Raw genomic sequence first — 16,883 nt, 5'->3', positions numbered from 1 at the left:
TGCGTCATTGACAGCTGTGAGAAATGTAGCGTGTGTTTGTGCCGCAGGTCAGACCAGCAGCGTGGCCGTTTGATCCCCATCGATGGCTTGTGTAGGCGTTTAGTAGCCAGTTGTTGAGTCCCTCCTCCTCTAAAGTGAGCCCCGCTCGTGAGCCAATGTAAAATCAATGCCATTTCTCTTCCCGTCAGCGCCTTCACCACACAGACTTTTTTTTCCCCTCTTCGATTGGTGGAACTGGGCTGAAACTGGTTACCTCCTTCTCCATTTTATACTTCGGCAGCATCAGTCGCACGCGCGACAAAGCACAAATAGAGTTGACACAGGTAGTGAGCTGCCATTGCTCCTGTGATCCAAACTCAATGTTTTCTACTGGCTCTCTGCTTTTTGGCATGAGAGAATGTCATCATTAAAGCTATAAAGGAAGTGTGTGCAGGGGAAATTCCAGGATTTTGTACTGTAAGTGGGGTGGCACAGGGGGCGGGGACCAATAATCAGTCGGGGGGGCCCGGGGGATTTTATCAGAACACAGCATAGAAAATTGGCTTAGACATATAGGAAATACTGGATAGGATAGAACAACCCAATGTAATTTAGCCAACAAATTGTGTATCCAAATACAATTCGCATTTTCTATCGGTTCTTAAGGCAAAACATTATAGTCATCATGGAAACATTAGTTGGTCATGTGACAAGGGCTAGGAAGATTTTTTTATTCACAGAACCGTATAAAAATAAAGTGCAATACACTTACAATCAACTTGCCGCAAACTTCAACAAAGAAAACACAGTTTTCAGATAATCGGAAACAGAACAGAAATATAGTGCAATATCAAAAACAAGTGCTCTACAGTGAGTTCAATATGTTACTACTTCTAAAGTGGGGCGGGTGCCACCCCTTTAGACTCGCCCCTGAGTGTGTGCCGTCAGACTGAAATGAATGGCTCGATTTATTCTACCTACGTATGCGAGGTGGACTTATGCTGCCGAAGCTCAAAACATTGTAGGCTTCCACGCAACAGCAGGTATTTGCAGGACAGGAAATGTAGTCCGACCCTCCTTTTGTTTGTGTTGGTCCAGCAGCAGCTAAATACTATTTTCTTTTACTACCATGACTACCTCACTGCTGTCCTTGCCCACTGCAGAGTATACACTGTAACCCACAGTCATTGTGATTAGTGTTAGTGTGATTAGTCTGTATCCACGACTTTCCACTTCCGGAATGGTTCAGGTGCCGACGGAAATTCCGCCGGATGTCTTTCATTTCGATCGGATGTCCGTTACCTTCCTCTTTCTTTGAAAATAAATTGTTCCTCTTATCTACTTAACTGTGAAATCGGAAATGGAATCAGAATTGTTAAAAATCGAAACAATGCTAATTCCATCCATCCATTCATCTTCGTAGCTCCAGCTCCAGCAGAGGACCCCAAACTTCCCTTTCCCGGGCCACATTAACCAGCTCCGACTGGGGGATCCCGAGGCGTTCCCAGGCCAGGTTGGAGATATAATCCCTCCACCTAGTCCTGGGTCTTCCCCGAGGCCTCCTCCCAGCTGGACGTGCCTGGAACACCTCCCTAGGGAGGCGCCCAGGGGGCATCCTCACCAGATGCCCGAACCACCTCAACTGGCTCCTTTCCACACAAAGGAGTAGCGGCTCTACTCAGAGCTCCTCACGGATAACTGAGCTTCTCACCCTATCTCTAAGGGAGACGCCAGCTACCCTCCTGAGGAAACCCATTTCGGCCGCTTGTACCCTGGATCTTGTTCTTTCGGTCATGACCCAGCCTTCATGACCATAGGTGAGGGTAGGAACAAAAACTGACCGGTAGATTGAGAGCTTTGCCTTCTGGCTCAGCTCTCTTTTCATCACAACTGTGCGATAAATTGAATGTAATACCGTCCACCTGCTGTGCCGATTCTCCGACCAATCTCCCGCTCCATTGTCCCCTCACTCGCGAGCAAGACCCCATGGTACTTGAACTCCTTCACTTGGGGTAAGGACTCATTCCCTACCTGGAGAAGGCACTCCATCGGTTTCCTGCTGAGAACCATGGCCTCAGATTTAGAGGTGCTGATCCTCATCCCAGGCGCTTCAGGCCCAACCCTAATTATAACACAATAATAATGATAATGTTAAAGGAAGCTAAATGGATGACATTTATCAAGCTCAAAAACTAGAGTGTTTTTGGAAAAACTTCACCTGCAAAAGAGCACAAAGAGGTATATGAGCCTTTAATTGTGCTCCTGGTGCCTCTGTTGCCTTGGCTCCATGCTGAGGTTATGATGTGGGACTGGCCGCGGTGTGTTGCTGCTGTGATATACTGAGCCTTTTCAGCCTTAGGCCAGAGAGCACAGATTGATAGCACAGCCAGAGCCATCCCCAGTGGTGCATCCTATATCACCTCAATCCACTGTGGAGGTTAGGACTGTAAAACATGCTCCGTTATGCTCTCATGCTCTGCTCTTCTCACTGTCTTTTAGGTGATTTCTTTCTTCTCCCTCTCTGTGCAACAAGCCTTTGGGTTATTATCTAAATTGATCTTCCTTCCTGCTGTCTCAGTGTCTGTTTCACCCTCTGTTTTCTCTCCGGATTGCCAAGGTCTAAACTCTCTCTTTATATTTAGTCCCTGAGGCCAGCTGTAGCTCTGGGGTGGGGGGGCGCCGGGACTCAGTTCTCCCACAAAACCCTTAATCGCCAGGCCGCACCCCAGAGAGGAGCTGGATGAATGAGATGCTGGCGAGGGGAGAGAAAAAAAGTAAAGAGTGAATGTTGAGTAAAAGGGGTAGGATGCGGACAAGCTGAAAAGTAGATTTGAAAGAACAAGCGTGCGAAGGGAAAAGAAATAAAGAGTGCGAGAGAAAAGCAGAAAATGAGCCCATGAAAGCTGCTCATTAGCTTTAGGGCAGAAATCTCATTTTCAGCCTCTGAATGGAACAAAGAAAGGAGAGAGAAGAAAGAAAGCTGGTTTACCATGAGAAAACCAAAAATATATCTCAGGTGGTTTTCATTTAGCTAATAACGACTCATAAATATATGTATGTATTGTGATTCTTATCCCCAGAATCGATATTTTATATATATTTATTTTTACCAATGATTCACCTCAGTACTTTCTGTTTGTACGGTACTGCCGACGACACCTATCATATCCGTTTCCAGCAAAACAGACCGAAATTTTTCATTTCATTTTCGTTTTTTTTAGAAAACAATTAGTTTTTACAAAAGTCTCATGATATATTGTCTCTAGAAGTGTATAATTCAATTTTTTGTTTTTGTTGAAGATGGAAAAGAAAATCGCACTACTAAATACTATCGAATCGCAATAAGTAGCCGTGTTTCGTAACGTATTTTTATGCGCATTTTGAAGTATCGCGTAAGAAAATGTTGATGGAAACGGCAAAACATCGAAGAAACTTCCTCAAATTTGCAGAAAAGTTTTTACGCTCGCTTTTCGAAAAAGAATAAGTGAGTAAGAGTAAGAGAAATGGGAGATGGAAACAGCTTTGCCGAATAAGTGAGCTTTGTCGCTTGTGACGTAGCGAACATGTAACTCACATGACTATAGTCCCGATATCCATCAGTTGTTTGTTAGCTTTGTCAGTTCCTAACCCTTCAAAACACCAAAGTCACACAATACCACAAACAGAGTTGTTGGGTCTTTGTAAATTATAGAGTGTGGTCTAGACCTACTCCATCTGTAAAATGTCCTGCGATAACTCCTGTTATGATTTCTTTTTTTTTTCAAAGATCTTTTTTTTGGCCATTTTAGGCCTTTATTTGTGTAGGACTGCTGTAGACACGAAGGGGGACAGAGAGGGGGAACGACATGCAGCAAAGGGCCGCAGGTCGGAGTCGAGCCTGCGGCCGCTGCGTCAAGAAGTACACCTCCATATATGGGCGGACACTCTACTAGGTGAACTACCCAGGCGCCCACTACTGTTATGATTTGACACTATAAATAGCATTGAATATAATTGAATTGAATGTCATTATTTGCAGGTATTTGGTCAAAAACCAAAGTATTTGACAAATTGAAATGTCAACATGTGTCAACATGTGTTTTATCTAAAAGATAAATGTCTCTGTTTGTTCATCTCACTTCAATGTTATTGCTGCAAAATGGGATTGTCAAGCAGAAAAACTGACCAACACATATATATATATATATCATAATAGATCAATTGGCGTCTGTGTATTGATACAGTATTGCCACGGAAAATATTGTGATACTATGCTAATGGTTTTTTTCCCCCCCACCCCTTTTCTACACCCACAGTAGCAGACAAGTAGATCAGAACAATGCAGCCACCAGATGTGTTTTTGGGTAAATAACTTTATTTTTTCTCTCAACTGGAAAACCTGCTTTTTTTGTCTTTGCAGTGCCATCCCTACCACTCCCTCCACCTACATAGCTTTCCCACAGCTGAACGGATCAGATTTTATGGGTCTAGAAGTCTAGAACTGTGTGTAGATTCAAGGCTTAAAGTCTTGTTATGAGTGGTGTACAAACTGCTGACTCCCTTGCCGTCACCCTTAAATAGATGCTGACACACCCATATTTATGCTTGTTTGGACATAAACTGGATTTGTTCTGTCCTCATACACTCATATATACATGTTTTACATAAAACAACATCCAAATTTAAATGTCAACTCCTGCAATGTTTGGTAAAAAAAAAGCATACCTTACATATTATCATGGCTTGTTTCTTTTTCATACCAGTTTCTGTGTGGAAAGTTGTATTACTTTTTGTGCATACACATCCCTACATCTGGCCTCAGGCCTACACCCTGTGGCATGATGAAAGGCATTCTGGGAAGTGTAGGAAACCACTAACTGAAGCAGAAACAGATGGTGCCAGGTTTAGGGAATGTTGATAACTAAAAAAAAAAAAAGGGAAAGATTTTATGACCGAAATAATTCCTGGGATGCATTAAACATCACACAGCTCATTATATATTACTATCTCATGTTGTTATTTTATAGTATATGTGATTCTAGATAAACTTACATTTATTTTATTATTATTATTAGACGTATTTATATTTATTTAATTGTTCCAGTATTATCGAACATGTATTTTATCACTTTTAGCGCACCCTTGGGTTGCCACAAAGTAATCTCGTTGTGGTACACAATGACAATAGAGTGTTTGAACTTTGAACTTGAACAGTACGTGCAGGGCTTTGACATGTCACAACATAAGTGCTCATGGTTAATCGAAATGTGGGAAATCATCAAATCGTGTCCCGTTGTTGTCCCCTGTGTCACTGAAACGTACATTTTGTAACCCCACCCACCATTTTTTCCTAAACCTAACTGTTTAGTGACCGTTCTTGAGCTGCATGTCAGTTAAATGTACGTCCCGACCCAGAGCGTCAAAAAGTGACGCCAAGAGTCCCGACCAAACACGTCTAATTACGACGCCAAAGGGCTAGACACCAGTCCCGAGAGCATCAAATAGTGACGCCGAGTCCCGACCCAGAGCGTCAAATAGTGACGCCAAGAGTCCTGACCAAGCGCGTCTAATTACGACGCCAAAGATCTAGACAACAGTCCCGAGAGCATCAAATAGTGACGTCTAGAGTCTGCGGCGCTGTAAGTTGATGTAGTATTAAGAGTAGGATTGGGCATCGAGAACAGATTCCTACCTGGAATCGTTTCAAAAATTACGATTCCAGTAGAATCGTTTCTTTATTGGAATCGTTTGGAATTGTTTAGAGGACTTGGTTTCAAATCCGATCATTGCTTCCCAATTTAATATGCGCAAGTTTTAGTTTCCGTAGCGGCCAGGCTCTTGTTGTGTTGCAGCCATGGAGCACAGTAAGCGGAGCTCTAGTCTGGCTTTATTTTACGTTGAAAAAGCCCGGTAAAACTGCAACCCACCATTGAATCAAAATAAAACTTTCCTCTTATTTGTGAAAATTGGCATGTGACCCGTTTCAACTCCACCCCTCAGAGAATCAGAATCAAGAATCGATAAGAACCGGAATCGAAAGGAAGAATCAGAATTGGAATCTGTTAAAATCCAAACAATGCCCAAGCCTAATTAAGAGCAACAACAGTAGTGAGTAGTACGAAAGACCGAAAAACCCGCTTAAGGAGGTTGGTCGGGGTGGTGGATGGGTCAAACAACACAGGACTTTCATGCAAGAGACCGGCGTTAATGTCTCTTTCTTGTCTTACAGGTCACTGAAACGTACATTTTGTAACCTCACCCACCATCTTTTCCTAAACCTAACTGTCCCGTTTATGTGCCGCATGTCAGTTAAACGTACGTCCCGACCCAGAACGTCAAAAAGTGACTATATATGGTGTAAAAGAGACTTTTTGCGTCAATAACAAACGCCAAAGGCACTTGACCAAGCATTGCTTTTTGACACGATGGGAGTGAGAATGTGTTGCAGCTTCAAACCTCTGTCAGAGTGTCTACACAGGACGTGTTCAGCCACAGCACTCATCCCCCGACAAACAATCACTGCAGTGACTTGCGAAAAATGTATTTGGAGCCTAAAAAGACACCTCAGGTCATGGTTACATTTGTTGTGTCAGACAGAAAACTGAAAACCAAGGGTGCAGTGGGTGAATCTCCATCTAATGTGCTGTGGATATGAATTGCCCACAAAGGATTCATCCTAATGACTTTGTGACCTCCTGAAAATGAAATCGGCTCAGCATATATTCATGCTTGAAAAGGTAAAACAAAATGGAATAAAACCCATTTTGATTTTAATAACCTTGTGGCTTTTCCGAAAGTGCTACCCGCAGGAAAAAGGTTACATTTCTAGCCCACCAATGGCAAGGCTCTAAAAATAGTATGCTCTTAATGCCATCAAACACTTTCATAATATGAACAGTGCAGCCTGTATAAAGCCTCAAGCTGAACCTTTGACTTTTGCCCTCATTTCACTTTTGAGAAACTTGCAAATCGTGCAAGTCTTCTTCCCCACATTTTCACAAACGTACTCCATCTGTTGTGAATGTCATTAAAAAACTAAACTTACTTTTGAGTTCCAACAGCAGATTGAGAACATGTCAAATGTGATTTTCTTAAGTATATTATTATATATATATAACGCTAACTTATTCCAATTCTAATCTTAACCAAAATGAAGTCTTAAATCTTGCCTCTTGAAGAAGTGAAGATCAGCAAACATGACTTCACTTGGCAATAAAAAAAGAAAACGGTCTAAAGTCTAAAACTTATAAGGATAAAGACACACATACTGACTGTGTTTGCCTTCCTGGTGTTCAGCTCTCACGCAGACGAAGCCCGTACACAAACACAGAGATGACATAAATAAATAACAAAAAATCAATACAAGAAGTGGGACTCTTTCTCGAGGCCTTCGAGTGACATATGAAGAAAGGAGCACTGCAGCGTGAGAGAATAACAATACGTCAGCGCCTGGCAGCCATCCCTTCACCTGAACGGCTGACATTGGAGCGTCTGACTGGCAGAAATACTGTCGGTTTCACGGCCTTGTACTGCTCTGGCAGGCGCACACACACACACACACACGCACACACACACACACACACACGCACCCACACACACACACACACACACACACACACACGCACGCATGCACGCAGGCTTGCGCTTTGTCAGAATATCATCAGTTATTTTACACCCAGCTTTTTCTGCTGACTCTGGCTTTCTTCTCTCTCTCGCTCTCTCTCTCTCCCTTCCTCTCTCTCTCTCTCTCTCTCTCTCTCTCTCTCTCCCTTCCTCTCTCTCTTTCTCTCTTTCTTGCACTCTCCTGTTGAAAGACTCACTGTAGCACCCTTGGTGACGTAGCTCAAGGCGTTGTGTCAACAGCACACTAACGCCGAGGTGACGTCAACCACACAGGCCTTCCACAGAGAACGCTCGGTGAAGCTGGGAGCTCTGAAAACACAGAGCTCGTGCCATGCGTTGTGTCTGTTCGTGCTTTTGCATGTGTGTCCTGTAGTTTATTAAATCACAAAAACAAAAAAGGAATTTGATTAACTGCCTAGCGTTCATGTGCTTAAAGGGGTACTGCAGCTTACATAATACTTATGATTGGGGGGCTTGTGGGAATTTTTTTAATGAAAATGGTTAAAATTGGTGCATCAGAGTCCAAGCTCTCCTGAGTTTTATTCCAAAAAATGCTGGATAGTACATTGCCTATAATGCAACTCGAGAGTGTCTTCTGTTAGACTCTCCCTCGGTGAGATGTATGGGTATTGATTGAACCAAGTTACGTTCAGTTGTACCTGCGCTGCCACCCTTGTAGTTTTTTTAACGGGAGCTGTAGTTAAATAACCCTCATGATATCGTGAGCGTTATTTTTCTCAGACTTGACAAAGCTCCTCCAGTGCCACAGAAGCCTACATATACAGATTATATAACTGTTTATTACAGGATGAGTGGTACTTCTTGAAGAGTAAACTGATCTTCATGTGTGAAATTTGAAGGTGCTACTTTAAGACCAGATAGATTTGAAAAGTCTGCCCTTCCTCACGACGATAATCTAACTTTTATGTTCATTTATGCTGGCTTAATGTTCACACAACTCAAGCAGGTTTCTACAATCTGCTAATAGATTTTCAGATAGTGCAGAAGTGAATGAATAAATGATAAATGAATGAGTAAGAAAGAAGCACAGTATCGCAATATTTTCCGTGGAAATACTGTTTGGATACACGCCAAGTATCCATCTATTATTATACTGGATATGTGTTGGTCAGTTTGTCTGCTTGACAATCCCATTTTGCAGCAATAAACTTGAAGTGAGAGAAATATTTATCTTTTTAGATAAAAACAGATGTTGACAAAGTTTCCTTTTGGGGACATCATTTGAAACTGGGAACAATTTTAAGTTGAAAAAAAGGTAATAAATTGCAATATATCGCAGAATATTGCAATATGTTTAAAATCACAATAATATTGTATCGTGACATACAGTAAGTATCGTGATGATATCGTATCGTAAGGCCTCTGGTGATTCCCACCCTAGAAAGAATACATTAAAATGTCACAGCAGCATGGTTGGCAAAATGGTTAACTGTGATGTGAAGCACTGTTCATGGGATATGTAGTAAATTGTCTGAAACATGCAAAAACCAAGTAACAAAATCCTATTTTGAGTGGGAAATTCATGGGCGTTTGTAGGGGAGGGGGCATCATTCCAAATGTTGTCAAGGTTAGACCAATGGTGTGGCACTTACAGCCTTCACACTCGCCCTGCATCAGTCAGGTCACTTCATTTTTTAAAGGCGGGACTCAATGCCAAGATATGTCATCCCTCCACGTTCCAACATGATGCTTGAAGGGCAGACTGACTCAGCCTGATCCTGAACTGATCGCACCGTGCGGGGCAGAAGGAGAAATCCAGTTCTTGAAAAATGCCGGCTGGCAAAGATATGAGACTCGCCCATTAAATGTGATTGAAGTTAATGGATTTTTCAAGCCATTACTCATAATATGATGGTATATTAGATGGTCCCAGCAGAGCATTTTACAGGCTACCATCACACCAATCGTTTGAAGGATGGTGCAGGTGGCAGCAGAGGTTCATACCAAGCCAACACATTTGGATTTCATATAGCTAAAGTTCCTACAGGAGCCACTTTTACAAAAGTGTCTCCATCAACAGAAAGACCAGAGATCAGGAACTTAGGCTACATCTACACTGCTAAGTCTTCATTTTTAAGCGGCGTTTTGAGACAAAAACAATCTCCATCCAAACAAGAGAGCAGAACTAATCTTGGCCCATATTAACACGTCTGAAAACACATCACATGACCATTCACATACACTGGGGATGAGCGTGGAAGCAGATTGTCTGACGTTACTCTGCGGTTGGAAATCATGGATGTATGAGTTAAAAATACAGAAAATACTTTGAAGAAAGTAGAACGTTATGTGAAAATTAAAACCTGGGATTTATTTGCTTGGACCGACGACGAGATGGAACTGTTACTGAAAGTACGGCTGCAGCTAACGATTATTGCCATTGTCGATTAATCTGTTGATTATTTTCTCGATCGATCGATTAGTTGTTTGTTCTATAAAATGTCAGAAAATGGTGACAACCGTCGATCAGTGTTTTTCAAAGCCCAAGGGGACGTCGTCAAATGTCTTGTTTTGTCCACAACTCAAAGATATTCACATTACTGTAACAGAGGAGAGAAGAAACTACAAAATATATTTACATTTAAGAAGCTGAAATCAGAGAATTGTATGTGATGACTCAAACCGATTAAACAAAATCAATTAATCAATTTATCTTTGCAGCTTTAACTTAAAGGTATGTAAGCCTACCTAACCAATAAGACTCTCAAAAGTCTCTGTTTCTGCCCGTCTAGACTGCAAAACAACCCCGGAGTTTTCAAACCAAAACGCGGGAAACAGTGTTCGGTCCGTGTAACAATTTTCAATTTTCTAAGCACAAACGGACATTTGGAAAAACAGAAAAATGGGTTCAAAATATCCAATTTTTCATTTTTTTTTTCACCTTGACAAATTAAAAAATTGGATCTTTAACCTGTTTTTCCTATTTTCTGTTTTTATTCAGAGGATCAGAAATTTAGAAAATTGCGCCTGGGCTCCAATTATTCAATACTGCAATGATATTCTCTCCCTCGTTCCACCTAGTTACCAACGATTGGTTAGCTATTCTCGTGGGTGTGTCTGGATGTGTTTAGGCGATCATTCAAGAAGACTCGGGGCAGTCATGTCGACTATAATTACGAGAATATCATTCCGAATCTTGTTGAGAAGAGGGGAGATGAATGTTCGGATGGTGAATGAATGAACAACACACAGCACAGCAACACGATCCCTTTTTTTCTTTTGAGTCTGACCATCACAGAGCCACCTTTCCCTTTTCTTTTTTGGCTTTCCACCATTAGACATTATTGAAATAAGAGGCTGTTGCGGCACGCCGCACGGGTTGAGCAGAGGCTGCCCAGTTTGACCAGCGCGGGCAGCGGAAGGTGTTGCTAAGAACTTGCACTGTAGGCTATAACTTGTATCAGACCGGGCAGTACCGGAAAAGTCCCGACTCTCCCGATTGCCACTCCGCCTCCGAGTGGTCCTGTGTATGGGCGGAGGATGACACTTTAAATATAGACACTAGGCTATCTTGATTCAAGTCTGTGCTGGATATTGACAAGCGTTCCACCTCTCGGTGAACGTTGAATGTTTTTGTATATTCGACTTCCAACACTTCGTCCATTCTCATTCTGTCTTTAGGTGTGGCTGCTGTGCTCGAGTGGGGGGCGGGGTGCAGCTAGGCAGAAAGAGGGAGAGTATATCATTGCAGTATTGAATAATTGGAGCCCAGACGCAATTTTGTAATTTTCTACATTTCTGATCCCCTGATAAAAACAGAAAATTGGAAAGACAGGTTAAAGATCCAATTTTTTAATTTGTCAAGGTGGAAAAAAATGAAAAATTGGATATTTGAACCCAGTTTTCTGTTTTTCCAAATGTCCGTTTGTGCTTAGAAAATTGAACTGATAAGCGTTACAAGGACCGTGTTCCCAAATGTTTCTGTGTTAGGGGCTCAGTAGTCTTGCATTGCCAGACCTTCCTCCACAGCGCTGTGGAGGAGGGTCTGGCTAGTCCACACAGTATTCTGGGATGGGAGAAACACGTGCTCTGGTTTATTGGCATTTCTTTAAACCAATCACAATCTTCATGGGAGGCGCTAAGATGCCCGGATGGAGCAACGGTGCCTCTGCAAAATCAGGAAGGAACTTGTTTTGGTGGAACATGTGTACTTTCAAAAGTAGTTTTAGTCGTGCAACAGAAAACTCAGATTGGACAGATAGTCTAGCTAGCTGTCTGGATTTACCCTGCAGAGATCTGAGGAGCAGTTAACCATAGTCCTCACAAATCCACCGGAGTTTAGAACGCCAACACAAAGAGAAAAGGTGAGGGACGTCCGGCTGAAAAGATGTTTGTTTTTAAACCCCAACGTAATAGTGTAGATGTAGCCTCAGTGACTTGCTCATTGACACTCCAGATTGGAACCAGAGATGTTCTGATACCGATACCAGTATCGGTAAAACCTCCGATACTGCCTAAAATGCTGGTATCGGTATTGGCAAGTACTCAAATTTATACACGGGTCCGATACCACGTGATTTAGACCCAAAGACAATCTACGTTAAAGTAGTTTATTCATATTCTTTTTCTGTTGGACAGACAGTCAAACTGGATAATAAAATCAAGTTCTACGCCGTTCATTGTTTGAGTTTGTTCATGTTTCACAAAGAGTTTAACAACAATGATAGCAATCATATCACATCCATATGGGGGTGGTAGTATACAGCTGTTAAAACTACAGTATATAAAACTAATCAGAATCAGAATCAGAAAAGCTTTATTGCCAAGTACGTTTTTTACACATACAAGGGATTTGTTTTGGTGTTGTTGGTGCACGTCACACATTCTCTAAAATAAGTTAAACAAACAGGTTAAACAGAACAAACAATATAAGTATAAATATATGTATATATATATACACACACACACACAGATGACATAATGACACATTGTTATTGTATCGGTACTCCAAATCAGCCGATACGCAATTTCGGGTATCGGTATCAGAAAGTAACAAATGGTATTGGACCATCTCTAAGTTGAACCCAGGCACCTTTTCTTACCACACCATCCTGCTGCCCCAAAAACCAAGAAGTGCTGCTGTAGCAATGTTGTTGGAGACCTCCCGCGTGGCAGATGGCTTTAACTCGTTTGAGTCCCAAGAGCACCATAGGAGGTCTGCATGAGACAACGCACCTCTCCACAGGGTGCAGGTCATAAACACAGCAGCTCTACGGTTTGAGTGTGTTGGTTCAGCCATCACGGATGAAATGTGGGGAAATTATCTTGACCTCGTAAAAATACAACCTGTCTTTGTGCACAAAAAGTGATGACAGAAATGCATTTTTTACGCATTTAAAGGATGGCTATAGAGAGTAGTCATTCTTAGTTAAACCTATCGGGGGCAGAGCAAGACGTTGTAAACATTACAACATATTTCTTTTCCTTTCATTTACAGCAGCTATATGCAATATTTTTTAAGAATGGCTAAACATCTGTACATCATTTGGGAAAAAACATGATAGTTGCCAAGGAAAATACATCCTATTTTGTTCTCCAATTGACTTCATCACTCTGAAACCATAACACAACAAATGTTGAGGATGACTCACTTCACTCCGGCCACCTAAAAATTGTTAATATTTTTAAGTTACATAACTTAGGTAGGGTTGGAAATTGGCAGAAACAGCATTACTATTCTTGAAACCCATTTTTGTTGCACTGTGCTGGAGTAGAGTTTACATAATGAATGTTTAGCTGACAAATATGCTACATTTGAATGGAAATGTCATAACAATCTAGGCTGTTCTAATTGCAACTCAAGGATCCCCAACAATGCTAGGTAAATGTGGTCTTCAATACTATGAATTGAATATTAGGCCAACAGAAGAACAATTAGATTGTTAGTTGTTAGTTGTAGTAGTAGTAGTAGTAGCATAGAACAGTCAAAGGTATTTTAAAACCCTAAAAGATTTGGGTGACTTTTTGAGAAAATATTCAGAACTCCAGCAGCCCCCCCCCCACCCCCGAAACCAATATTTGTTCGCAAACCTACCAGTGCTGCTGATACAGCAGCACCTCTTACTGAGACGTGCTTCACAACGTGTGAATGAAGGCAGGCAGTTGTAAACCTGCAGTGTGAAACTGGAAGTCTTAACAGTGACCCACAGTGCTAACGTTACCAAACATACAATATGATAACGTTACCAACTGCCTTCCATCGCAGCCAGCTGAGTTTGTGTGTGTGTGTGTGTGTGTGTGTGTGTGTGTGTGTGTGTGTGTGTGTTACCCCCTAAGTGGAGTGGGACTCTGTCTGGGTATTAACCAGCATGATTTTTTAATTATCCTGTAATCAACGTGTCTAATGAGCCGCAATAAAACACAATGGAAGGTCAAAGGTCACAGCTCAACTCCACTCGAGTACACACTGTAGAGAGCTACACTGTACAGGATGAAACACAGTTAACTTGTTACTTGGGTTTTCTTGTACCCTCTGAGTGCTTTGGACAGTCGCATTGCTTTTTGTATGACTTTATTATACTCTGACTTGTCAAACCACATCCATGAAAACAAATGGTGTGGCCTCTAATAGTAGCATTAGAATCTGGCAGCTGTGTTGAATGAATCACATTAATCTTTCATTACTTAAGTCACGCCAGTTGTTTTTATTAGTTTTGTCTGTCAGCAGGATGTTTGCAGAACTGATGAAAGGATTTTTTTTTTTTTGATGCATGCAGGGGAATAGTTAGGCTGTTTGCCAGGGAACAATTGATTAAATGCTGGTAGGGATCCAGATGTAGTGTTTCTTCCATCAGACAATTAACAATCTATTGCTATAAATATAAAATTGACAGTAACAGAAGCATGTTTCCAAAGATGCAAATGTTTGCAGTGGAACTAATAGGAATTATGTGGATGTGTTTTCGGCAAAAACTCAAGGCGACGTGAGGGTTCAAATGAGACAAATGACTTGACAAATGGCTTGAAGGTTGAACAAAAAATGCAATCCTATAGCAATTTGAAAAACCTATGCTGCATTGTAACAATAAAGAAAGAGTTTGATTCTTTCCAGAAGAGTTGAAGCCGTTTCTGGGTTTTTTTGCAGCAGGACCCTCGGGCACAGCAGGGACGGGCTCAGCAGCTGAGTTGCCCATTGTTTGCCACGAGAGCAGAGAAAGCCAATTAACTGAGCCAACGGTGGAAAGTCACACGCTGGCATCTGTTACACCCACATGCCAAACCTCTCTCTCTCTCTCTCTCTCTCTCTCTCTCTCTCTCTCTCTCTCCATCTGTCTGTACATCAGTGAGTTTTCAGCTGCCTGTTACTCGGAGAGAGACTTAATCATCCATCCTCAGGGACCTGGGTGTGTGTGGGTGTGTGTGTGTGTGTGTGTGTGTGTGTGTGTGTGTGTGTGTGTGTGTGTGTGTGTGTGATCTTGTTATGCCCGTCCATGTCTTCCTATACAGTATGCAGTTATTTTATAAACCTATAATCATTTTGGTTTAACTCCCACTTTATTGAGTTATTTATTTACATTATCGTGTACATTTGGAAAGTATTTTCCTACCATCCAATGCAGTAATGTATCACAGACGAAAGTCTTCCACCGGCAACCCAGTGCTTGCAATGGGTAGAACATGTATGTATATATATTTTAATTTGCAGGTATGAGTACAAGTATGGAGGAAAAAAAAAAAAAATGAAGTTGACTGTGGGTGAAATAAACAAGCCTAACAGTCAGTGAGCAAATCAATTGATTTTCCACTTACACTTAGCATCGAAGCTGCACACATTAGGACTGTTATATGAACAGTGGATCATATTTCATGTGGAAGAGTTTGCACAAGCCCACAGAGCAAATTCAGTTCCCATAAACTCTACGCATCATATTAGCATCTTTCATTTCTGTCACAAAAAAAAAGCAATTTCCCCATATATTTCATGTCTCTTTTGGGGTTTTTGCGTCTCGTTGTAGTCGTGTTGTCTGTTTTTTTTTTTTTTTTTTTGTAATTTTGGTTTTCTTTGGGGTTGTTTTTGGTCTCTGTGGCCATTTGGCGTCTTTGTCGGTTTGTGTCCCTTTGTGGTACTTTTGCGTATATTTTATATTTTGTTCAATTATTACCATATATGTGTCTAAAACGTTGGAAAATCTAGAACACTTAAAAAGCTTAAAGACAAGTCTTGCTAGAGAAATCCAACTACAATCACTAGATCTGACCAAAGTCCTTTCGTTACATTCATTCGGCTCAGGTGGTGCACAAAACGGCTCGGGTGCTTCACCTAAAGCTTGTAATGGCAGGGAAAACTCTGCATATTAATAAACCTTCAATATATTCATCTAGAATATAATAAAAGTCAGCACAGTTGCTATACACTGATCCTCTACATGCTGTAGAAAGATGTTGATTAGATTGTCAGAGCTTTTCATTACACCTGTGACAGTGACAATAAATTCTGATCGGGACAGAGCCAGCACAGCGAGGTGCTGCACGCCATGTTAGTATTTTCATGCATCTAAATCCACAGCGTATGCCAACAGCAGTATCACACTTCACGTATTGCAGTGGCTGATTCAAACAGCAGGCTTCCACACAACAAATGCCACATCTTTGCTTCGGTCCCAGCCTCACTTCAATTACCTCTCGCCGCTGGAGAGGACGGTCTTGTCGGGAAAGTTAGGGATTTCAGCTGTAATGGAGGGTTTCAGTATCCCAAAATCGTTTGAAAAGCTATTTCAGGAGCTTTTCCGAAAGAAGAACATTTTTGGGGGAAACATCTAAGTCTGTTTTTAATTCATGTTATGCCAAGAACATGGTCCAAATTAGAGATATTGAATATTGGCACCAACTATGATTCAAAAAGCCAAATTGCTGGAACCCGTAATGCGCCTGCATGCTGCAGCCTACATGTAGAGGCTTGTGTGTTTCCGTGTGTGCGCATATGCAAAAAAGCCCATGATTTACCTTGGATGTGTCACAGAACTACAGATTTTAAAGTAATCTCTCAGAACACCCAGCAGCATCTGACATCAAAACGCACACAGACGGACACAGACAAACTGGACCACACCACAAACTGAAATGACATTCATGTGACAATGTGTGTGTGTGTGTGTGTGTGTGTGTGTGTGTGTGTGTGTGTGTGTGTGTGTGTGTGTGGCCATTGAAAAACAATGGCCACCCCCAGCTGTATTCTGGATCAATTGCAAGTGCATTTCCAGGATGATTGCCTGACATCCGGCGCGTAGCTCACCCTATAAATATAACTTCAATCTGCTCAGTAGATTCATTGTCTACAAATG

At 41.6% G+C, this 16,883-nt stretch overlaps 1 protein-coding gene across 3 annotated transcripts in view; it reads left to right on the top strand.

Moving 5' to 3' along the window:
- chst11 (carbohydrate (chondroitin 4) sulfotransferase 11) overlaps positions 1-16,883 on the top strand; it is a 94,224-nt gene that overhangs the window by 26,624 nt on the left and 50,717 nt on the right. Inside the window, exon 2 of one of the 3 annotated variants that reach the window (XM_078281465.1) lies at positions 4,275-4,322. The exons of the other annotated variants lie outside the window; for them this stretch is intronic. Within the exon in view, the coding sequence (XP_078137591.1) occupies positions 4,298-4,322 (25 nt within the window). The 5' untranslated portion in view covers positions 4,275-4,297. The remainder of the gene's footprint in view (positions 1-4,274; positions 4,323-16,883) is intronic. 3 annotated transcript variants of the gene reach the window in all.

Source organism: Sander vitreus, chromosome 23 (genome assembly GCF_031162955.1).
Source record: "Sander vitreus isolate 19-12246 chromosome 23, sanVit1, whole genome shotgun sequence".
Taxonomy (NCBI): Eukaryota; Metazoa; Chordata; class Actinopteri; order Perciformes; family Percidae; genus Sander; species Sander vitreus.
Note: the sequence above shows the minus strand (reverse complement) of the source record. Positions and strands in the feature narration are given on the sequence as shown.